We start from the raw sequence: 26,591 nt of genomic DNA, 5'->3' as shown, positions 1-26,591 counted from the left end.
CCGAATGCAAACCAACACTGTAAAATACACGCAACTGGAATATCATGTAATCCTATAAACGCTGCAGGATCAAAAACAAATGCAAAGGGAAACTGCTGCAATGCCAAAAACACATGCAATAAATTCTGCAAGTTCACTGAACACAATTTAAAGTGGGGAGAATGTAATAAATGATGTTAATTCATGATTTTGGTCATGGCGGCACGGTGAAAACGGGGTTAGTGCGAGTGCCCCACAATAACAAAAAGCCCTGGAGTCAAACACCGAGCCCGGGGCCTTTCTGTGTGGAATTTGACTGTGTGGGTTCCCTCCAGGTTCTCCGGCTTCCTCCCACTTCCAAAGACATGCACCTGGGGATAGGTTGACTGGGAACACTAAATTGACCCTAGTGTGTAAATGTGAGTGTGAATGTTGTCTATCTGTGGCGACTTGTCCAGGGTGTACACCGCCTACCGCCGGAATGCAGCTGAGATAGGCTCCAGCACCCACTACCACCCCAGAACGGAGAAGCGGTAGAAAATGGATTGATGGATGGATTTTGGTCGTGAAAATTGATTGCTTTATGATACTGTAACTTACTTTGTCTTAAGGCTTTAAAGACTACAAACCCCCAGTTATGGTGTCCCTGCTAACCTGGGTAACTTCTGTTGTGTTCTGTGAACTTGCAAAATTTCTCTTATGCATGTGTTTTGAGGGTTTGTGCCAGAATTTTTCTTTTTGGGTTTTCTTTTGTTTTTGATCCTGCATAGGGTGTGGGGTGTAAAGACCTGACTGGCTACTATTGGTGCAACCCTGTTATTTTAATGACATATTTTATTTCTATTTTGAAGGGCTGACTTCACAGATTACAAGACGTGTTACTGAGGATGTGAATCTTACAATGACTCACGATTCAATTCCATTTTGATTGTTGGGGTGACGACTTGTTCAGGGTGTACACCGCTTTCCGCCCGATTGTAGCTGAGATAGGCTCCAGCGCCTCCTGCAACCCCGAAGGGAATAAGTGGTAGAAAATGGATGGATGGGGTGACGATTTGATTCAGAATGGATTCTCTTTTCAACACAATACTCAATTCAAACCGATTCTTGCAACATTTTGTTTGGTATGCAAGTTATAATAAAACATTTTCAAAACAGGTTACACAAGCAGATATAGTCTCAAATATGTCTTTTTTTAAAAAAATCAACCTTTCACTGATGTTTTTTTTCAAGAGCAGCTAAGCAGATGGGAAGCTGTGTTGACATGCAAGTTAAACACAGTATATATTCATTCAAATAAGTGTAACACAAATTAGTTAACAACTGCATAACACTCATATAAGCAGAAGTGTGTGTACCAGGAAAAAAGAGTTAACAGGGTTAGTTTGGAGGTTGCTGAGTGTTTGTACATGTGGACTATCGTACCATATTTGTTGGCCTCTAGACAATTTTCTATTCATAAAATAAATACAATACAATATGATGCATGATTAGGGATACAATCAAAAGAGACAATATTATAATATTGGAACAAGGTATCACATTAACAATGATAATTATTGAAATATATAATATTTTGAACAGCCTTTACTGTACAAAACATCACACTGGCTTAAGAAAGTCTATTTTCTATGTTTTTAAGTAATGACAATAGATCTACTAAAATGATGCTCAATTGGGAATGGGATTTTGGAAGGGAAAAATTCCCATACCTTTCCAATTCTATAATTTGCTTGTGATTATGATTTGAATATTTATTGTTGAATGTTTATATTTATGATGATTTCATCCATATTATTGGAGTTTATTTATGAAAGATTGAGTATTTTTAATATTTCATATTGCAGCAAGTTTGAATACCAACACGTTATTAACTTGTACTCCTAAATACTTTCATAATTGGCAATCTCAGATCAGCAATACCAAATACTACAATTCAAAGAAGTGTGTGATGAGCAGTGTTTGGAAAATTGTTTAAAAAAATATGTAAGTATATGTATAGTTTTACAGTTACTCGTTACTTTGCGAAGCAATACCGTATTTTTCGGACTATAAGTCGCAGTTTTTTTCATAGTTCTGCCGGTGGTGCGACTTAAACTCAGGAGCGATTTATGTGTGAAGTTAATAAACACATTACCGTAAAATATCAAATAATATTATTTAGCTCATTCACGTAAGAGACTAGGCGTATAAGATTTCATCGGATTTAGCATTTAGGAGTGACAGATTGTTTGGTAAACGTATAGCATTTTCTATATGCTATAGTTATTTGAATGACTCTTACCATAATATATAATACATACCAGGCACCTTCTCAGTTGGTTATTTATGCGTCATATAACGTACACTTATTCAGCCTGTTGTTTACTATTTTTTTATTTATCTTAAATTGCCTTTCAAATGTCTATTCTTGGTGTTGGGTTTTATCAAATAAATTTCCCCCAAAAATGCAACTTATACTCCAGTGCGACTTATATATGTTTTTTTTCATATTTATTATGCATTTTCGGCAAGTGCGATTTATACTCCGAAAAATACGGTAGTTGGATTACTGACATAATTACTCTTTAATAAGTGTAATTTCATTACTAAGGAGGTAATAATTGAGTTAGTTAAATTTTTTTTTTAAATACATGGCATATGAGTGCAGCATGGTGATACGGGGGTTAGTGCATGTGCCTCACATTACAAAGGGCCTGGATTCGATCCCCAGGCTCGGGGTCTTTCGGTGTGAGGTTGCATGTTCTGCCTGGGACTACGTGGGTTCTCTCCGGGTAGTCCTGCTTCCTCCCACCTCCAAAGACATGCACCTGGAGATAGGTTGATTGGCAACACTAAATTGGCCCCAGTGTGTGAATGTTGTCTGTCTATCTGTGTTGGCCCTGCGATGAGGTAGCGATTTGTCCAAGGGGCACCCCGCCTACCGCCCGAATGTAGCTGAGATAGGCTCCAGCACCCCCCGCGACCCGAAAAGGGACAATCGGTAGAAAATGGATGGATGAACCTGGCATATGCAGTTCAAATATGTTTCATGAAAGCAGAGTGGTGCCTGTTGCCAAGTGACATGTGACATAAGCAAGGGAGCCAGACAGAGCAGCGTTAGCTAGTTATATTTGTTAACTTTTGCGGGTTAGGGTGGTGCCATGGGATCACTTATATCCCCAATAGTAGCAAACCTTTACATGGAGGACATGGAAAAGAGAGCTCTGAGCTCTTTTAAGGGAGAAGGACCAAGTCATTGGTACAAATATGTGGATGACGCAAACCAAGTAGTGTAGGCCTTCAGCGAGCCCATTAACTCAGTGGACAAAAACATCAAGTTCACATGTGAGGATGTCAGACACAACAAGTTGTCTTTTTGGACTATGATGTCCACATTAGAGAAAACAGGGGCCTCTATTTCGGGGTTTACCAAAAACCCACACATACAAATCAATACCTACTTATTTACTTATTGACTCCCACCACCCACTGGAACACAAACTGGGCATTATCACAACCCTACAACACAGATCTGAAAACTTTGAAAATCTTTATTGTTCCCGAAGGGCAATTTGGTTTGCAGCAGTAGTTATTAAAAACAAAGTTCAACAGTAAAAACGAGGTGATAATGCTCCTACCAGCCCACAGGCCAAAGAGAAAGAGCGTAGGCATTTGAGGGAAGCCCTCAAAACCTGTGAGTACCCTAGCTGGTCGTTTGTGCATCCAGTACCAGAAATAAAAAAAAAACCCAGAGTGGATAAGGAAGAAAACGGTGACAGATGCAAAAATATTGTCATTCCATGTGTATCAGGTCTATCTGAGAAACTCAGAAGAATTTTTAACCAACACAAAATCCCAGAACACTTCAAACCAGGCAACACCTTGAGACAGAGACTAGTGTATCCTAAAGACCGGACACACCACACCCACATTGTACTGTACACTATCCAGTGTAATGATGAATACACTGATTGATATATTGGGGAAATAAAACAACAACTAAGCCAACGCATGGCACAACATAGACGGGAAAAGTCTTCAGGCCAAGACTGAGCGGTCTACCTGCACCTCAGCGAGAAATAGCACTCCTTTGAGAATAAAGAATGACAGATTCTGGACAGGGAGGACAGAAGCTTTCGACACCACCTGCCTCCTACACTGTCCTTTCAACCATTGCTAAAAGACTTTGCAATTTAAATGACAGAATGTTTCTAATATTAGTTAAAAACATTCTGGTTACAGAAATGTGACCACCAGAATGTTTCTTGTGCCATTTGTTTACAACTGAATGGAACGCTAACGTGGCTAATTCAGACTATTTCGGACTGGAAGTAGTCGATCCACAGCCATTGTTCTGCCACACAATAGCGCAATGTTAACAAGGGGAAATTACACTTCAACGTGGCTTTGACGTTGACAGTTAGGATTGCTTGTTTGCATCAAAAGTGTTGGTTTTTCTCACTATGATAGGTCAAAACCATCTTTGCATAGGTAACACCCTCCTGGTTTTGGAGTAGAAATATTTGGGGTTTTAGCACCAGTCGCTAAACTAGATCGTACCAATCTAAGTCTAAGACTAGATCTGACCAATCTAAGTCTATGATCATGAACTGATGAAGTCTACTCAGATGAGAGGCGAAACGTCTTCTAAGACAAACCATATAGTTCAGTTGCGATCAATTGAATGCCCTGAGAAGTAAAGACAGTGAATGAATGAATGAATATGTCGTGTACCTACGTATGGGGTTCTTACTGTCATTCTCAAACAAGTTTTGTAGTCTGTTGGTATAAATACTTTCTTACTTGTATTTTAAGACACTTTAGTTGGTGACTTGTCTGAACAAATTCTGTGAATATTTTCCTCTAAATTCATCTCACTGTTCCATTCTCAGGCGCTCCCACACTTAACGTCAAGCTGGACGAACTCAACATTATGAGGAGGAGCGACAACTATTGGCCAGTTCCTGGCGAGGAGAAGACCCCGGATTCAAATAACCCCAAGACCCTGAATGACAGTTCAATAGTAAGACATTTCTTTCTTGACTATGTAGTGTTTGTCTAATGACTTGGGGTTCTCTTCTTCCATGTGCGTAAGAGGGAAGAGGTGCACAGTTGTGTAGATTCTGTCCATGGGGGATTCTTCCCATCGGCGTATTGTAAGTCTGTCACTATGTACTTCTAGGATGGATCAATCCTAAAATGTTGGTGTTCCTGTCAAATCTGGCTCTGCTGGTATTCTCCCATTGACTTTAGCACTTTTTCTCACTATGCGCTTCTGAGCCTGCAATAAGTACAGTGCCCCGGGAATGTGAAACATTAGTTGAGATGCTGTGTACACCACACGTACTAACATAGAAACTTTCGGAAAGCTATCAAATCTATCCTGATCACTTCAATCGGAGACACCAGGAAACATCCATTAAGATTAGTATAAATGGATCATAATGTCACTTTGAAATAACAATAGAAAAACCAAAACTCAATTGTTAACCTGGCTGTGGCTGTGTTTGTGTGGGAGAGGAGTATGTTGGGACAACAGCGTAACGTAAGGCAACTGCGCATATCGGCCGCATTCGAACTTTCGAAGGCTTACCAACATGTGAATACATAGCACAATTTTGGCTGGACTGTGAAGCCAACCAAATCAAAAGTTGTTGTCGGCCAGAATCACGCCACATTGATCATCAAGATTGCAGGAAACAGAATTAGAGAAAGATATGACCCATTAAACAAGGGGTGTCAAACTCAAATACAGAGTTGGCCAAAATTTAAAACTGAACAAAGCCGCGGGCCAAGGTTGAACAAATTAACCTTTTAAAAGGACCAAAACAAGTTTTGCATTGAATATTGAACAAGCAAGGCTTATATAACTTTATAGTGACATGCAAAATTGAGTTTCAAATAATAATAATAATAATAAATAAATATCAATGGCGTATTAAATACAATTTTATTAAAAATGTAATGCCTCTTTTCTATTTGCAGCCTTCTGAGGTAAATATCCAAATAAACTTTTTCCACAGGCTAATAATACATTTGAAAATAAAATAACAATAATGAATGAACAAAACATTCGAGCCTTGAAGTAGCAAGAAAAACTGCATGAGTAAAACATTAATTATTGCTCAGTTTGCTACACTGATTTGTTTTAATACTCAATATGGAAAAAGCAACAGTGCAAAATTCACTTTCAAAAAACAAACAAAAAAAACATCAATGGTATATTACATCAAATTTAAATAAAAAATGGAATGCCTCTTTTCTATTTGAAGCCTTCTGAGGTAAATATCAACATGAACTTTTTCCACTGGCTAATGAATTTGAAAATAAAATAACAATGAGCTGAGCGGGGTTGGGGGAGGCGGGGTTTGGTGGTAGTGGGGGGTGTATATTGTAGTGTCCTGGAAGAGTTAGTTCTGCAAGGGGTTCTGGGTATTTGTTCTGTTGTGTTTATATTGTGTTACGGTGCGGTTGTTCTCCCGAAATGTTTTTGTCATTCTTGTTTGTTGTGGGTTCACAGTGTGGTGCATATTTGTAACAGAGTTAAAGTTGTATATACGACCAACTTCAGTGTGACCTGTACGGCTGTTGATCAAGTATGCCTTGCATACACTTATGTGTGTGTAAAAGCCGCAAATATAATTTGACTTGGCCGGCACGCTGTTTGTATGGAGGAAAAGCGGACGTGATGACAGGTTGTAGAGTACGTTAAAGGCAGTGCCTTTAAGGCATGCCCCCAATATTGTTATCCGGGTGGAGAATCGGGAGAAATTCGGGAGAATGGTTGCCCCGGGAGATTGTCGGGAGGAGCACTGAACTTCGAGAGCCTCCCGGGAAAATCGGGAGGGTTAATTCAAGTACCCCCTAATCAGAGCAAAGCATTTTTGGTTGAAAAAAGAGATGAAGTCAAATACAGCACTATGTCATCAGTTGGGCTTTACGGTGGAAGAGGGGTTAGTGCGTCTGCCTCACAATACGAAAGTCCTGAATAGTCCTGGGTTCAATCCCGGGCTCGGGATCTTTCTGTGTGGAGTTTGCATGTCCTCCCCGTGAATGCGTGGGTTCCCTCCGGGTACTCTGGCTTCCTCCCACCTCCAAAGACATGCACCTGGGATAGGTTGATTGACAACACTGAATTGGCCCGAGTGTGTGAATGTGAGTGTGAATGTTGTCTGTCTATCTGTGTTGGCCCTGCGATGAGGTGGCGACTTGTCCAGGGTGTACTCCGCCTTCCACCCGATTGTAGTTAAGATAAGCACCAGGGCCCCCCGCAACCCCAAAGGGAATAAGCGGTAGAAAATAGATGGATGGATGGATGGATGTCATCAGTTTCTGATTTATTAAATTGTATAACAGTGCAAAATATTGCTAATTTGTAGTGGTCTTTCTTGAACTATTTGGAAAAAAAAGATATAAAAATAACTAAAAACTTGTTGAAAAATAAACAAGTGATTCAATTATAAAAAATATATTTCCACACATAGAAGTAATCATCAACTTAAAGCGCCCTCTTTGGGGATTGTAATAGAGATCCATCTGGATTAATGAACTTAATTCTAAACATTTCTTCACATACAAAGAAATCTTTAACATCAATATTTATGGAACATGTCCACAAAAACTCCAGCTGTCAACACTGAATATTGCATTGTTGCCTTTTTTTTTTTACAGTTTATGAACTTACATTATTATTTTGTTGAAGTATTATTCAATAAATATATTTATAAAGGATTTTTGAATTGTTGCTATTTTTAGAATATTTTTGAAAAATCTCAAATACCCCTTGGCATACCTTCAAGTACCCCCAGGGGTACGCGTACCCCCATTTGAGAATCACTGCACTAGACAAAGTGAAATACATTTTAATGATAAATGAAATATATATCAATATTTTTCACTTAACAACACTACCTTATTTTTAGACTGATGTCGGCGAATATGGCCAAATGCAGTGAGGGGCGAGCAGGGTGGAGAGTTACTTTTGTTTGTATTTTGCTATGAGTTATATCTTGAATTCAATAGTGTATCTCACCTTCTTTATCAAAGTGCTGTTACCACAACTGTAGTTTATCCCATGGTGGATCATGGTTTGTTAGCCGCAATGTGAGACGCTACTAAAACAGAAGCATCATTTTGATGAACATTTTTCTGTTAAAACACAAATCATATGAAAAGTGGGGAGGAGTAAAATCAAATTACTTGTTATACTTTCGTGTGATGTGAACCCCAGTATGCAGATGCGGAAACCACTAAATAGTTACAAAGTATTTATTAACAAAAGTTGAGGGACAAAGGTCCAACAAAAAGAAATGGTGGCTGGGAAAATAGCATCCCATTTAAAGGCTGTGCAAAAAGTGATGAAACATACACGGAGCAACTGGGCCTACCAGGGGTGAGATGCAGGAGAATAATCCAAATGAGGTTCACAATCAAAAAGATGTTGTCACGGCTTGGTATGTCATAATTTAAAAGGAACCCAATGATGCACACAGACAAGAGGTGAGTCGAACAGTTTCTTTACTCTTGGTATCGTACTCACAACAAAGGGTGCTCCACATAGGAGAGAACAAAAGGCGATGAAGCAAAAAGGAGAACTCAGAATGAGTTTTGTGAAAAAACAACAAAACTATATAATAATCCAGACTAAATTTAGGCTGGAGTTGCAAGATGTGCAATAGCTGACTAGCAACCAAGCTGGATGGCACCGGGATCGACCAGGATAACAAGCAGCATAGGACATGGAAGTCGTCCGTCATGGAGCCAAGGTTTGGAATCTCCAAGTGCCATCCAGCTGCCAAGGTGCAGATTAAATATCTGCACCTTGGGAGGCAGCTGTGCACGTCTCACAACTCCGCCCACGAAGGGCAAACAGGAACTCACAAGGTGGCAGCATGTGGTGACAGATGTACAGTGGAAGCTAACGAGTCTGTGAGGTAATGATGTGGAGTATCTGGCCACTGGGCCTTACAGGGGAACTGCACTTTTTTCTAATTTTGCCTATCGTTCACAATCATTATGATTGACATGACAACGAATGGATTTAGTTTTTTTATGCGTTCTAACTAGTAAATAAAAGTAAATAAAAGTCAACTTATAGCAGAGCCAATGGGAGCTTCCTATTTCACTTGTGAAATTCAATAAATAATCATTCAAAAACCGCCAACAGTACTCCATTAACATTTCATGACTTCAATATTAACCAGGTATTAGTGATATTGTTATTATAGGCGCTAACGCATCCAAACTATTTATAGTGGCGCCGTGATCACTTCCTTGTGTTGCTATGCATCATCGAGTGGTCTGCTGCTTCCTCGCTTTAGATATTAAATGATGCATCTCATCTGAACAATGAGACGTCTGAGTAGGTATTTCGACAATTTGGTACACTTTAACAGCCATTTAGAATCCGAAACTGACGAGGACGACGTGAAAAGACTGCTTGTTCCCTCCGCCCTATCACCCTGTTTCTTCATGTGGATTATGAGTCATTCTTTACCTAAATGGGAATATATGAACATCCTAGCAGTCAACCTCCTAATGACAGCAGACATTACACAATAAGTGATGTTTTATTATGTTTGTTGGCTCTCATGAAGTCTGCAGTGAGCAATAAAGTGTGATGAAGGAAAATGAAAGCGAACGTATTTTTTTTTTAATTAATGTGCCGCGTATGCTTAAAATGATCAAAATACGTATATTTTACATATTATTATGAATGTGCTCATTATTTATTTTACATATACCGTATTTCCTTGAAAAACCTCTTCTCACTCCTGTGCTTACCAAAGGCATGCGGTAATAAAAGTAAGCATGCGCTAATTACATTAAAACCTCCTCTCACTCCAGCACTTACCAAAGGTATGCAGTCAAAATTTGAGTGTGTTGTAAGCTTGGACCTTAAATCCTACTGAATAGCTCTTAATCTTCTTCCCTTTATGCGATTTCAAATTACCGGTATTTAAATCAGCCTCGTCCATTTTGAAAATGATGACAGGGGAAGTATCACTCGTGACGTCACGAGTTTGACCAGGCGGTAATACTAAGCATGCGCTAATTATTTTAGGAAGCGAGTTTGACCCGACAGTAATTCAAGGCAGGTGCATACTACTGTATATGCCCTGCGACAATTCAAAGAAATACGGTATACTTACGTCATGTACATAAAACCTTAATGGAGGTGTTTGGAGGTTTTTTTAAGGGTTTTATAGACGGAATCGTGGGGCTCCCAATGGCTTCATTGTAAGCAAACGTTTGATTTATTGTATTTAATATTTGGAATGAAAAAAAAATAAAACCTCCATCGTCATATCTTTCATAAAGATTGTGAAAAATACGCAAAAAAAAAAAAAATGCAGTTCCCTTTTAAGTTTGACCCCATGTGCCTCAGAGATAGGTTGAGAAGCAATGTCCTTCAGTAGGAAGTCTAAATAATGCTGACGCTGCTCCATACATATGGAGCCAGATGACTAGGCATATGTCAGGAGGCCTCCTCGACGCCTGCTCAGGGAGGTGATCAGAACATGTCCGGTGGGGAGGAGGCCTTTTGAAATGTGTAATTGTGAGTAAGAATGCTTGCTTGTTCATATGCGTCTTGTGATTGAATGGTGACCAGTCCTGGGTGTACCCCTCTTATCACTAGAGGTCAGCTGATAATGAGGACGAACACAAATGTATTGATAATGGATGGATGGATGTGTACATATTAGAGTCGTCAAATGAGGAAGGCTTGCTGTACATCAATCCTACAGAGGCATCGCAAATTAGTGCTGGATTTCCTAAAAGTATTATGTTCATTTCACAAAAAACTATAAGTAACGTGTGGATTTGTTAAATTGGATTTAAAAACCCACACTTTTCTTTTAATAATTAATTTTTCTTCTCCTTTTTCTTTCCTATAGGAAATGAAAAATCTTGAAGATGGAGATAAAGCACCCCCGTGTCTTGCGTTAGGTCCATATTTTGCTGATGGCAAGCGGCGAGTGGACTACGTGCTTGCCTATCACATTCAGAAACCTAACAGTATTCAGCACAAGGCTCCCAGGTTTGCAGACGGCAACTTCATTCGCCGTCTCCGCCGCAGTCTCAGCTCAAGAAGCAGCCGTGCACCTCTGCAGCCAAAAGAAGACCCAGAGGTTGCTGCCCAAAAACAACAGACCGACTATCATCAAGATGACCAGCGGTTCTGGCGGGAACAGTTTGAAGAAAACCTCCAAGAGAATGGGCTGGAGTTGGAAAAAGACGAGAAGGTAAGATAAAGACAGTTGAAAAAGGTGCCTCTGGTCTGCACAGTAGTTATGCTTCCAGTCACAGGTTTAGGCCCAATCCCTATACCCCACATCACTCATTACCACTAGCCCTGACCCACTACCCCGACACACTTGAAATGAAGCAACAAGGGTTAGAGCAGGGGTAGGGAACCTATGGCTCTTGAGCCAGATGTGGCACTTTTGATGACTGCATCTGGCTCTCAGATAAATCTTAGCTGACATTTCTTAACACGATAAGTAATGATTACTTCCGCTGGTAATCACAGTGTTAAAAATAACGTTCAAAATATAAAACATTCTAATGTTTTAATCCACCCGTCTGTTTTCTACCGCACCTGTTCAAGAGACTTGCATTAATGGTAAGAAATATTTAATTTATTATTGGTTAGCTTCAGAATAACAATGATATTAAAAATAATAAGAGACTTATTATACTCTAAAAATGTTGGTCGTACTAAAAAAAATGTACGCATTTAGTTGTATTCAGTGTTAAAAATATAGTATGGCTCTCACGGAAATACATTTTAAAGGCCTACTGAAATGAGATTTTCTTATTTAAACGGGAATAGCAGGTCCATTCTATGTGTCATACTTGATCATTTCGCGATATTGCCATATTTTTGCTGAAAGGATTTAGTAGAGAACATCCACGATAAAGTTCGCAACTGTCAATGTGTTAAGAGAAAAGCCCTGCCTCTACCGGAAGTCGCAGACGATGACGTCGCAAGTGTGATGGCTCCTCACATATTCACATTGTTTATAATGGGAGCCTCCAACAAAAAGTGCTATTCGGACCGAGAAAACGACAATTTCCCCATTAATTTGAGCGAGGATGAAAGATCCATGTTTGAGGATATTGATAGCGGCGGACTAGAAAAAAAAAAAAAACGCGATTGGGACGGATTCCGATGTTTTTAAACACATTTAACAGGATAATTCTGGGAATTCCCTTACTTTTCTATTGTGTTGCTAGTGTTTTAGTGAGTTAAATAGTACCTGATAGTCGGAAAGGTGTCTTCACGGGTGTGTTGACGCGCAGTGTCTCAGGGGAGTCGATGGCAGCTTCACGGATGACACAAGCTCAGCTTTTCTCCGGTAAGAAGCGACTTTTTAAACACAATTTCCTCACCGAAACCTGCTGGTTGACATTCCGTCTTTATTCATGCTCGCTTGACCGCGCTCTGATCCATCGTAACGTTTCACCTCCAGGAATTTTAAACAAGGAATCACCGTGTGTTTGTGTGGCTAAAGGCTAAAGCTTCCCAACTCCATCTTTCTACTGTGACTTCTCCAATATTAATTGGACAAATTGCAAAAGATTCAGCAACACATGTCCAAAATACTATGTAATTATGCCGTTTAAGCAGATGACATTTAGCTGTGTGTGTGCAGCGCTCATATTTCCTAAAAACCCGTGACGTCTTGCGTACACATCATCATTACACGACGTTTACAAGACGAAACTCCCGGGAAATTTAAAATTGTAATTTAGCTCGGTAATTTAGAGCGGTTTAGCTCGGTTGGTAGAGTGGCCGTGCCAGCAACTTGAGGGTTGCAGGTTCGATTCCCGCTTCCGCCATCCTAGTCACTGCCGTTGTGTCCTTGGGCAAGACACTTTACCCACCTGCTCCCAGTGCCACCCACACTGGTTTGAATGTAACTTAGATATTGGGTTTCACTATGTAAAGCGCTTTGAGTCACTAGAGAAAAAGCGCTATATAAATATAATTCACTTCACTTCACTAAACTAAAAAGGCCGTATTGGCATGTGTTGCAATGTTAATATTTCATCATTGATATATAAACTATCAGACTGCGTGGTGGGTAGTAGTGGGTTTCAGTAGGCCTTTAAAATATTTGGCTTTCATAGCTCTCTCAGCCAAAAAGGTTCTAGACCCCTGGGTTAGAGCTTTGTAATCTTCCCTAATAATTGGGACACCACTTGCTACGTCACTGTATAGTTTACGTTTGGACACGTAAGTGACGACATAGTTAAGTTTGCACATACGTCCCACCTAGCATTGTACCGACACCAGTATTTTGGTACCAAAATGTATACCGTTATATATTTCAAAACTTTTTGATACTTTTGAAAATAAAGGACAGCACAAAAACATCATTATTGACTTTATTTCAACTGGACATTTAAGATAAAACTTATGATGAAACATATGTTTCTTATTGCACCCAAAGAACAATATTATCATTTAAATTAAAATACACATGCTTTTAAATTGCGCTTAAAGTTTACAATAATTTAACATATTAAATAAAGCCTTCCATAATCTAGAATTAAGTTAGAATAGAATATAAAGCTTTATCGACATTGTATTAAATGCTTCATGATTTATGGTTCCCAATTTTGAGCTGTGCTTAAAGACATTTACAATAATTAGTAAACACTGAAAACAAGGTTAAAAATACACAGATAAGACAAGTAGCATGTAAAACACACATTGTTAAAGATTAAACAAAAATGAAAAAAATGGGAATTTGTTATGAAATTCAGTCAATTCAATTGCATTATTTGACATTACATGGTCGGTTATTAAAATATGAATAATTTCTCAAAAAGCAAACCAGCTGTATGTCTCGTATCTACTGTATGTGCACGGGGGAAGCTGTTAACTATACTACCTTCCACACTTTAAACTCCTTGTGCAGGTCTGGATGTTTGTTTTTTAAATGTTTACTTAAATTTGAAGCAACAGCGGTAATGCTGTATTTGGCGAGGCGTGTTTTGAAGCAGTACGTGCAGCACTTAATTCCAGGACGTGAGGAGCCCTCACCCTTGTGACGTCATCGTCTGCGACTTCCGGTAAAGGCAAGGCTTTTTTATCAGCAGCAAAAGTTGCGAACTTTATCGTGGATGTTCTCTACTAAATCCTTTCAGCAAAAATATGACAATATCGCGAAATGATCAAATATGACACATAGAATGGACCTGCTATCCCTGTTTAAATAAGAAAATCTCATTTCAGTAGGCCTTTAACCTAATGTTAGCTAACGTGGCTAGCTGGCTAACATTACAAAGTAACGTTCTAAACTAACATGTAATATATTATATAACTTGTGCAGAAATTGTGCATTTTTCTCTGGCCCTACATAAGCAAGTCAGCAACTGAAATGCCTCACTCTGAAGGGCAAGATTCATACCCCCTATTCCAGTGGTTCACAAATGGGGGTACACGTACCCCTGGGGGTACTTGAAGGTATGCCAAGGGGTACGTCAGATTTTTTTAAAATATTCTAAAAATGGCAACAATTCAAAAATCCTTTATAAATGTATTTATTGAATAATACTTCAACAAAATATGAATGTAAGTTCATAAACTGTCAAAAGAAATGCAACAATGCAATATTCAGTGTTGACAGCTAGATTTTTTGTGGACATGTTCCATAAATAATGATGTTAAAGATTTATTTTTTTTCTGAAGAAATGTTTAGAATTAAGTTCATGAATCCAGATGGATCTCTATTACAATCCCTAAAGAGGGCACTTTAAGTTGATGATTACTTCTATGTGTAGAAATCTTTATTTTTAATTGAATCACTTGATTATTTTTCAACAAGTTTTTAGTTATTTTTATATATTTTTTTCCAAATAGTTCAAAAAAGATCACTACAAATGAGCAATATTTTGTATTGTTATACAATTTAATAAATCAGAAACTGATGACATAGTGCTGTATTTTACTTCTTTATCTCTTTTTTTCAACCAAAAATGCTTTGCTCTAATTAGGGGGTACTTGAATTAAAAAAAATGTTTACAGTGGGTACATCACTGAAAAAAGGTTGAGAACCACTTCCCTATCCCTCGTTATGCCCTCTACCCATCCATCCATTTCCTACCGCTTATTCCCTTTGGGGTCGCAGGGGGTGCTGGTGCCTATCTCAGCTCCAATCGGGCGGAAGGCGGCGTACACCCTGGACAAGTCGCCACCTCAACGCAGGGCCTAACCTCTACCCATACATGCAAAGTCATTGGGACACCACTACCTTCACGGGACCCCACACAAAATAGGGTGAGGGAGTGTATTGTGATTGGGCTTAACTGTCAAGTGATCATAATGTAGCAAATAGGTCTCAATTTAAGGTGATATTGGCGAGTATATTTTGTTTAGTTAAAAAAGAAACAGGAACTTCAATAATTCATATAGATCAGACCTGTTAAGCCTTTCAATCTGGCTTGCCGAACATTCCCCAAAATTTTTTTTTAGATCTTTAAGATGTAAAGTGTAGCTGCCATTATGATATGCGGTCATATTTTCTAATGACCGTAAGTCTTGAACTATACAAAGTATTTCAATGTTTGGAATCTGCGCTTTTGGATGATATACCAAATACCATGGTAATCTAATTAGGTACTATGGTCATTTAATTAGTTACTATGGTAATCTTCGTCGCAGCAGCTCAGACGAGACACCAAGCAGTGTGGGCGGGAAGTGTTTCCACAGACGCGGAAGGAGATTTTAACAACAAAGTTCTAAAGCTTAGTGATATATCAGATTGTAGGTGGGTTTATTTTGTACCTATAGCGTTCATATTTCACTGCATTTTTGTCACGTTTCACTCGATTGTAAAATATGTCGATCGAAAGGGGGTGTGACATTCATATTTTATCAATATGCAGTGTTTTATCGTTCATAGAAAAAGTTTTAATTCCATTACGTTTAAGGCAGTCTCTCAAAGGATTTAGCATTCAATTGGTTGTTATTGTGAGGTTTTGTATTAGTGTTCCTAAAAATAGATATACCAGCCCCAAGACACATTTTTTTCCTTTAAATGTGGCCCCCGAGTCAGGTCTGATACAGATGCACGCCTTGCATGGTAACTATAAACAGACAAAAACAATATGTTTCCATTACTCTCAACTCTTAGATCGATAACTACGTTGAGAATCTGTTTCCCACATCCTCTACTGCAGCTTGCAAGAAACTGCTTTCTGTCAGCCAGTATTATTTTTTACATGAACAGCCATGGCTTTTATAAATAATGTTTATATTCTTATTTGTACATGTTGTCAGCAATTTTAAAACCCGATAAAAACGCATCCGGCTTTCTTATCCTCCTGACGCTGTTGGTATAAACGACATAGTCAGAAGTGGGAATTAACTCGCTACATTTACTCTGTTACATTTACTTAAGTAACATTTTGGAAAAAAATTACTAGTCAGTGTAGTTTTAATGTAACATACTTTTTATTTTTACTTGGTTATTTTTGTGAAAATGAAACTCTGCTTTAATCTGTTACATTGAGTTTCATTCCGATTAACTCTGTTTCGCCAATCCAATGCAAGCTTTAGTGACATTTGACTCCATTTCATAAACCACAGAGTCTCATGGTTGGTATCCAATCAGAACTACAACTGCTGAGACACTTTTTTTGGATTTTTCACAGGGAAACCAGGATGTAACGACAAACGGTAATAATGATGACTGCGGCAAAACTGCCGACAATTAGTATTACTTTAGTTTAGTCACTTTGATCAACTCCAATTTAATTCAGATTGTTACATTTATTTGTATCATAAATATTTCATAATCCATTGATTTAGACTTGCATAGACAAATTCATTTTGTCAGCAGGCTTTCTTACCGCAGGCACTGTAACATGATTCTGTTTCATCAATATAATGTAAGATTTAGTAATGTTTGACTCCATTTTACCAATCAAACTGCGCCTTATGGTAGAGATCCAATCAGAACTACAACTAGTTCTGGTAGTTCAATTGTCTTTAGCTAAATGGATGTTAAAAAACAAAAAATCAATTGGTTCTTTTGAATTTCTTTATAAAATACAAAAAACAAAAGTGAAAAACAATGTGATTTTCTTTTTTGGTTTTGAAAGACACCGGAAGTTTTATTTTCAAAGTAAAAGCAGGGACACTACAGTACCCGTGTTTCTGGCTAAAATGTGTTTGGAGTCCTACACAGAAAATATTTTAGACATGGCACAACTAGGTCTGACGTCTGCATTTAGAGATATTTATATGCGCATATACAAACCCCGTTTCCATATGAGTTGGGAAATTGTGTTAGATGTAAATATAAACGGAATACAATGATTTGCAAATCCTTTTCTACCCATATTCAACTGAATGCACTACAAAGACGAGATATTTGATGTTCAAACTCATAAACTTTGTTTTTCTATTGCAAATTAATAATTAATTTAGAATTTCATGGCTGCAACATGTGCCAAAGTAGTTGGGAAAGGGCATGTTCACCACTGTGTTACATCACCTTTTCTTTTAACAACACTCAATAAACGTTTGGGAACTGAGGAAACTAATTGTTGAAGCTTTGAAAGTAAAATTATTTCCCATTCTTGTTTTATGCAGAGCTTCAGTCGTTTAACAGTCCGGGGTCTCCGCTGTCGTATTTTACGCTTCATAATGCGCCACACATTTTCGAAGGGAGACAGGTCTGGACTGCAGGCGGGCCAGGAAAGTACCCACACTCTTTTTTCACAAAGCCACGCTGTTGTAACACGTGCTGAATGTGGCTTGGCATTGTCTTGCTGAAATAAGCTGGGGCGTCCATGAAAAAGACGGTGCTTTGATGGCAGCATATGTTGTTCCAAAACCTGTACGTACCTTTCAGCATTAATGGTGCCTTCACAGATGTGTAAGTTACCCATGCCTTGGGCACTAATGCACCCCCATACACAGATGCTGGCTTTTGAACTTTGCGTCAATAACAGTCTGGATGCTTCACTTCCCTTTTGGTCCGGATGACACAATGTCGAAAATTTCCAAAAAACAATTTGAAATGTGGACTCGTCAGACCACAGAACACATTTCCACTTTGCATCAGTCCATCTTAGATGAGCTCGGGCCCAGAGAAGCTGGCGGCGTTTCTGGATGTTGTTGATAAATGGCTTTCGCTTTGCAATGTAGAGCTTTAACTTGCACTTACAGATGTAGCGACAAACTGTATTTAGTGACAGTGGTTTTCTGAAGTGTTCTTGAGCCCATGTGGTGATATCCTTTAGATATTGATGTCGGTTTTTGATACGGTGCCGTCCGAGGGATCGAAGGTCACGGTCATTCAATGTTGGTTTCCGGCCATGCGGCTTACGTGGAGTGATTTCTCCAGATTCCCTGAACCTTTTCATTTTATTATGGACCGTAGGTGTTGAAATCCCTAAATTTCTTGCAATCACACTTTAAATGGGTTGTACTTGTATAGCGCTTTTCTACCTTCAAGGTACTCAAAGCGCTTTGACACTACTTCCACATTTACCCATTCACACACACATTCACACACTGATGGAGGGAGCTGCCATGCAAGGCGCCAACCAGCACCCATCAGGAGCAAGGGTGAAGTGTCTTGCTCAGGACACAACGGACGTGACGAGGTTGGTTCTAGGTGGGATTTGAACCAGTGACCCTCGGGTTGCGCACGGCCACTCTCACACTGCGCCAAGCCGTCCCTATACTTTGAGAAACGTTCTTAAACTGTTTGAATATTTGCTCACACAGTTGTGGACAAAGGGGTGTACCTTGCCCGATCCTTTCTTGTGAAGGACTGAGCATTTTTTGGGAAGCTGTTTTTATACCCAATCATGGCACCCACCTGTTCCCAATTAGCCTGCACACCTGTGGGATGTTCCAATTAAGTGTTTGATGAGCATTCCTAAACTTTATTAGTATTTATTGCCACCTTTCTCAACTTTTTTGTCACGTGTTGCTGGCATCAAATTCTAAAGTTAATGATTATTTGCCAAAAAAAAAAATATTTATCAGTTTGAACATCAAATATGTTGTCATTGTAGCATATTCAACTGAATATGGGTTGAAAATGATTTGCAAATCATTGTATTTCGTTTGGATTTACATCTAACACAATTTCCCAACTCATATGGAAACGGGGTTTGTAATGCGAAAGTGGAGGCAAAAAGGTATTCAATCGCGCATCATAGTACAGATTTTCTTACAAGAATGTCCGCGGTCCTGTCTTTAAAATGACTATTTTGGTTACGGTGCCAGAATATGAAATTACCGTACATCAATTTTGGTCTGCTTTTCAGTCTCAGTTTCTGTTGATATTTTTATAGATATTTCTGTTGATGTCTAGGAACTTTGTCCCTTGTCTTAAGTATTTATTTTACATGTTAGCCAACATCACAAGCACACAGTAACATAGTTATTTTTTTTAACACAATTAGGATTCCTCCAAGGATGCTCCATTCATAACAAAATAAGACTGTCATGAACATTATTGAATACAGGGATTTAATTACATGATAGTTTACCGCTCTTCTTGGACCTTTATAAAACACTTGACTCACTTTAAAATGACTTACTTCTTCTAATGCTGGAACACACTGGATTTGGTATTAAGTTTCGGGAGATAATTAGAGGACTTTATGATAATATTAATAGTTGTGTCTTTGTACTGTAGTTTCAGGCACAACCCCAGCATCCTAATCAAGATGGGCATTTCTCAAGGGTGTCCCTTATCACCATATTTGAACCAGTAACACGGAAATAATAGTCAATTGGCAGATGAAACAACTATTTTTCTAAAAAATGAATAACAAATTCTATCTGTTATTGAAAAGATTCAAGATTTTCTAATGTATCAGGACTTAGCCTAGATCTTAAAAAGGGTGAATGATTTCCTATCTGTGATTATGTTGATAAAAATATTTGCAATGTCTCTGTAAAGTCTGAGGGGAAATATTTAGGTAATAACCTATAAAAACAAATACAAATTAACTCTCAGAAAGCAAACATAGAAAATACAATTTAAGAATACCAAACTGAGTTAAATGTGCGGCAAACAAAGAGATATGTCATACTTGGACGTATTTGCTTAACCAAAATGAAAAATTTGGCCAGATGTATTTATCCTGCTTAATCTTATTTCAAACCTTCTAGAATAATAAAAAACATTAACCAACTCAACTTTAATTTAATTTGGAGAAATTAGACTCATTCAAGCATGTGATTTTAACTTAATGAAAAATACAGAAAATAAGCCATGGGTCTGGGTGGGGGTCAAGCTCCTGGTTTTTCAGCAATTGAACCTGCAAAAATTAGCAAAATAAAAAGCAACATTTAAAGATGTTTTAGAGTTTAAAACATTGAAGCATTATCAACAGAGTTTAAATAAATTCATACCCCATTCATTCAAATGAATCAATGAAAAATGTTAATTTGTTATTTTGTTCTAAAACCAGAACCGATAGAACCAATGAAAACGAAATGAAGCATTTAGTCAGGCTATACTGTAGCAAAAGACATCACATGTCTGCCACAATCATGTGTGTTCTTAAATGTGTATTCCATGTCTTCCAATTCGAGAGCAGTTTTAATTTGGGCAAGTCAAATGAATATTTTGGGCATTGTTTTATCCAGATGCATACATTTGACCAAATGTGGCCAAGTAGACGCATTTTGGGTTTCTTGGACGTCGTCTACATTGCTAATTTATAAATAGCCTGCTTGAATATTCCCTCTTCTCTTCTCCAACTCTTTCGGCGTCATTTTGGATGTGCATGTCTATTGTGATTTCCCTTCCTGGTTCGATGACCCGGCCTATCTTCCCTCTGATTGGCCTGTCCGTAATGTTTTGCTCTAATCTTAACCAATCGTGACTCATCATAGTAAACCAACCAACCAATCATGGATTTTATTATACATAGACTAACCAATCATCATTGATGTTTCCGTGCAGTTACAGTAGTGAATTTCTCTCTTTCTCTTCTCCCTCTGTCTTCTTTTGTAGCATGTAACTTAGCTACCCGTTACACGGGTCTATAAATAGCTAATCTATGGGAATCGCCACTTGTTTAAAAGGAAGCAAAGCTACTGGCAAGCTACTGGGAAATGTAGTTACTGTAAGCTACGTAGCTTTGATTTCTAAGATAATATTTTTTTATGGAAAACCGTAGTTTCTACCACTGCAGCCGCAAACTGGAATGGATTATCAAAAACCGTACTCATTACGGGAAAACTGTAGTTGTGGGCAGGTATAGCAAAGAGACGGACCAAGATTTTAACACATATTGTAGGTCAGAAAAAATGAAAAAAACAAACAGAAAATGTTTATTTTATATTTTTACTGAGATTAAAAAGACGTCTTTCTAACTATAGACGGAAAAATCACACGCCTGCGCATTATGTAGGAAAGGGCAACATAGTGAAACAATATACAGATGAAAGACCAAAAGTTTTAGATTTTTGATTGTCAATCAGTGGTTCTCAAACTCACCAAGCACCACCTCAGAAATTACTTTGCTCTCCAACTACCACCATAATGACCAACATTACAAGACAATAGTGTTGTAGGCCTACATATTCATTAAAAACAAGGCAGACTTTTTATTTAACACATATTTTTAATATGTGTGTGCCACTATAACATTAGACACAGTTTGAACAATAGCACTTTGTTTGAATATAGGAAAGTAAAACACGTGACTTTAATTAAGTGTGTATTTGGCGCACCACTGGATGGAGGCCGCGAACCACTGGTGGTACATGTACCATAGTTTGAGAATCAATTATTTGAATGGTACCCTGGCACTGAACTGGTGGAAGTTATGGATTCAAGTTTGTGATTCCTTCTGGTACTGCTTACCTTCAAAAATATTTGATAAATTAGAAGGTTGGAAGTTCCATGACATGCGCCTTTCAGTAGTAAAAGCCACCTGTTAACTTGTCAGACTTTTACAAGCAGATGAATCTTATTGGTTGATAATTTACATACATAACTTGTCACTTCATCACATTCCAATATGGAAGAACAGATTTAGTTGACACACAAACAAATGGTGGTACTATGATGGCTGTGTGCAGAAAAATATTTGGTGGGTTGTAGGTATTATAGATGCACAAAGCAACATTCTTAATTATGTGCAACACATTTCACTTTCATCCACCACTTTCTGAATTCAAACAATTGTACAAAGCATTGCCAAAACAAATCTTATTCCTGCTTAAAAATTGTTTTCATTCTTACTTTCATAACTAATCTTATGCAGCATTTCATAATGCACTAACTATTTTATTAGATCATGTTTCAGAGTGCATCTGTTTTCAGGCAAACAAAACAATAATTAAGTTTTTATTAAGTTTGGATGAAGACAGAATTTTGAAATGTTATATTTATTTCTTCCATTACCTCCCAATGTGAAAGTAGATACATATTTCACTTTTGACTTTACGGGGACATTGCAAATATTTCCTTTCACACATAGGAAACCATTCTCCTTTCTTAAGATTTAGGCAAAGTTCTAATACATTAGAGAAATGTTTAATCTTTTCAATAACAGTTGGAATTTGTTCTTTATTTTTTAGGAAAAGTAATATGCTAATTGACTGTTATTTCCAAGCCGCACGTTCAAATATGGTGATAAGGGACATCTTGATTAGGAAGCTGGAGGTGGCGACTTGTCCAGGGTGTACACGCCTTCCGCCCAAATGCTGCTGAGATAGACTCCAGCACCCCCGCGACCCCGAACAGGACAAGCGGTAGAAATGGATGGATGGAGGGTTGTGCCTGAGACTACTACGACACAACTATTAATATTCTCATAAAGCCCTTTAATTATCTCCCAAAACTTAATACCAAATCCAATGTTCTAGCATTAGAAAAAGAAAGTTATGTTCCAGTGAGTCAAGCAATTTATAAAAGTCCAAAAACAGCGTTCAACTATCATGAAATTAAATCCCTGTATTCAATAATGTCTATGACAGTTTTAAGTTGTTATGAATGGAGCGTCTTTGGAGGAATCCTGATTGTGTTTCAAAAGCGGAGATACTTACTTCGGTACTGTGTGGCTGTGACACTGGCTATTATGCACAGCTAATACTTTAGACTAGACTTCTGCAGAAATAACTAGAAACATATCAACAGAAACTGAAACTGAAAAGCGACTAAAATTGATGTTTTCATATTCCGACGCAGGAAACGGAAGTAGCAATTTTAGAGACAGGACTGCGGATTTTCCTGTAAAAAAAATCTGTACCTTGATGCGCGAGAGAATGCCTTTTTGCCTCCACATTCATATTTTAAGCGCATATAGATATATGTTTATGCAGATGTCAGACCATGTTGTGCCATGTCTAGAATGTTTTTTATGTAGGGCTCCAAAGACATTTTAGCCAGACACACGGGTACTGAGGTATTCCTGCTTTTACTTTGAAAAGAAAACTTCTGGTGCGTGCAAATGGAAAACCATTCGTTCTGGTCTGTTTTTCCGTTTTTGTTTAGTGTGGATCTTCATTTTTCCTTTCAAACCAAAAAAGAAAAATTGTTTGTTTTTCAATTTTCTTTTTGATATTTTGAAGCAAAATTAAAATAAGCAAATCATTATTTGATTTTAAATTTGATTTATGTAAAGAAAATTTAAATACCAAAACATACACTGACCTACTGACACACGGTGTTTGGATTTTTTGGGGGGGAACTTAGTATATTGTACTTAAATATTGTAGGGATATTATGATATAATGATGCTGGTTAGTATTACTCTTTTAAATTAAAATGACCTAAGAAACTGAGATTGATACCTGCACATTGATAAACTCGCGGCAGACATGAAAACAAGAGACATACATCTTTCCCCGTTAAAAACAACATGCCCCAATCTAAATGTATATAAACACATTACTGTCTGAGCAACTAAGTTATTAAATTGTGCACATTGAACCTATAAGCCAGGGGTCGGGAACCTTTTTGGCTGTAAGAGCCATGAAAGCCAAATATTTTAAAATGTATTTCCGTGAGAGCCATATAATATTTTTAAACACTGACAACTAAATGCGTGCATTTTTAAGTAAGACCAACATTTTTAGAGTATAATAAGTCTCTTATTCTTTTTAACAACATTGCTATTCTGAAGCTAACCAATAATAAATCAATTCTTCTTACTGTTAATGAGACTTCTTGAACATGTGCAGTAGAAAACGGATGAATGGATTAAAATGCATGAGAATGTCTTATATTTTTAACGTCATTTTTAACAGCGGAATTATTCATTACTTATCGTGTTAAGCAATGTCAGCTAAGATTTATCTGAGAGCCAGATGCAGTCCTCAAAAGAGCCACATCTGGCTCGAGAGCCATAGGTTCCCTACCCGTGCTATAAGCCGTGCTCTCTTAGCACAGAATTGCTATGATTGATCTTTCCTCAGAGGTAAAGACACGGAGGTGTTCTGTGGTGTGTTCAAGTACTGCTGAACGGAGTAGGACAACCCATGCCAGCAGTAATTCATAATGTTAATAGACTTTATTTATCACGCTCTTTTCATTTAAATACAATTTAAAGTGCTACAATATAAACCAATATTTGCAGTACATCAATAAACGTATATCAATTAAAACAGATACAACAGAAGAACAAAACACTTCGGTGAGGCATAAGAAACTCAAGACATGCACAATAATGGCTTTTCTAAAAGTATGTCTATTTATTTTAATTATGTTTAAAAAGCTTTTTGATCTCATTCCACAATACTGCGACAATAATTAGAACCGTGATCATTTTGGTCACAATAACCTTGATATAAAATTCTGATATATCGTTACATCTTTATACTGTATTATTATACATATAATTTCAATATGTCTTCTACACCTGGAAGAAAGGGAAGACACATGGAGACATTTACTTTAGCAACAGTAAAGAACAAGATACGTTGTAAACCCTGTGGCTTGATTTTCTCCAGTAAAAATACAACCAACTTGAAGCATCTTCTGCAGGCTAGTCATCAGGACATCTACGCAACAGTAAGTAGGAGTAAACTAACATTTCCAAATGACTCATACAGTAGAGACAGTAAAAACGGAGCAAGATTGCTTAATCGACCTGTATTACTTGCCTGCCAATCCAGAATAAAACAAGTTTGTTATATAATATATATAATATATGACCATTTTGGTCATATATTATTCAACATTTGAAAAAAATAACATACAATAAGGTTAGTGTGATATGTAGTGTGATTGAAGTATTCATAGAATGCAGGGTTTGTTGTGAATTAAATTATTTGAGATGCTCTGCAATTATAAATCATTATTAAAATTGCTTTTAAGACAACTTAAAATAAATGTTGTCTGTTATATTTTGAATAATTTAGTCAACTAAAAGTAAAATAATTTACATGACTAAAATATGATTAAAACTAACATACATTTTGTTCACAGACTATGACTAAAACTAAATAACAAATTGCTGTCATAATCAAAACTGCTCGGTGGTATGATAATATAGAAACCTATTTGGTTAACAAGTGTCACAATGTTCTCAAAAAAAGATAATGTAATTATGTGACATGACACTAGCACATCCCGGCTGTTTAGGACAACTGGTAAGTCGAAACCTCCTACAACAGTTGCCTAAAATAGCGATCTTTTTGTATTTATCAAATTATCCTAATAACCACAAGTGTCAATTAAGTGTAAAACATTACCAACAACACTAAAAAGCAGTGGAAAGTTGTAGTTATCTGTTAGATTCAGAGCTTGAAAATAACTAATGCTAATGTATTAGCATGTAGCATTCTCTTCTACTGTATTTACATTTCCTCATAGCTAAACAAGCTAAAATTACCACAATCGCCCCCTAGTGTACAAGAGACATATTGCGTATGGCCAACAGTCACATTTGAGATAATAAAAACTAGAATTCCAACATGGAGCTGTGAAAATAGAAGAGACAAATTTATTTGACAAATCAGACTAATTTAGTGCATAGAAACGTACTGACTGTAAAAAGTGACATGACATCAGCCAAGGCCGCACAAATCTTCAACGATTACTTTCAAACTAGTAAAAGGAACATTTATATCATGTGCTGCCATCTGTGTCAGTAGAAATTTTCACATATCAGCCGACAAAACTTCAACTTCGACCTAGAAAAAACATGTTGCAACTAATTGTATATGATTTTTATGTTTCAAACACATGCACACATCATTTATAAATTAAATCCAAGAACCATTGGAAAATAGCTAAAAAAAATCAGAAGTGACTCACAAGTTACTCAATAGTTGAGTATTTTTTTTTTGCGGAACACTTACTTCCTCCTACTCAAGTAATTATTTTGATGACTACTTTTTACTTTTACTTAAGTCATATTATTGTAAAGTAACGGTACTATTACTGGAGTTGAATTTTGGGGTACTCACCCACCTTGGGACTTAGTGCTTGAGGAAAGAAAGATGCCAAATTTGCAGCCATGTTCCTTGGGCCGCTGTGGTAAAGGCATATGCCATGTAAGCAGCTGCTTCGGGCTTCTAAGCACTTTGTCTGTGACTACAGATGAAGACAACCACCACAGCTTACAAGCATGTGATTGTTTAGCAATTCAATAATAGTTTCAATGTAAATCTCTTTGGTTGTCAA

General features: G+C 37.6%; 1 protein-coding gene across 3 annotated transcripts in view; it reads left to right on the top strand.

Moving 5' to 3' along the window:
* The window catches only part of ano1a (anoctamin 1, calcium activated chloride channel a), a 156,046-nt gene that overhangs the window by 10,531 nt on the left and 118,924 nt on the right, over window positions 1–26,591 (top strand). For all 3 annotated transcript variants that reach the window (XM_061884759.1, XM_061884754.1, XM_061884745.1), the window contains 2 exons: window positions 4,854–4,984; window positions 10,860–11,207. In XM_061884759.1, coding sequence (XP_061740743.1) covers window positions 4,895–4,984; window positions 10,860–11,207 — 438 coding nt within the window. In that variant the 5' untranslated portion in view covers window positions 4,854–4,894. The remainder of the gene's footprint in view (window positions 1–4,853; window positions 4,985–10,859; window positions 11,208–26,591) is intronic.

This window comes from Nerophis ophidion, linkage group LG02 (assembly GCF_033978795.1).
Source record: "Nerophis ophidion isolate RoL-2023_Sa linkage group LG02, RoL_Noph_v1.0, whole genome shotgun sequence".
Lineage (NCBI taxonomy): Eukaryota > Metazoa > Chordata > Actinopteri > Syngnathiformes > Syngnathidae > Nerophis > Nerophis ophidion.
This window is presented reverse-complemented; position numbering and strand designations above follow the sequence as displayed.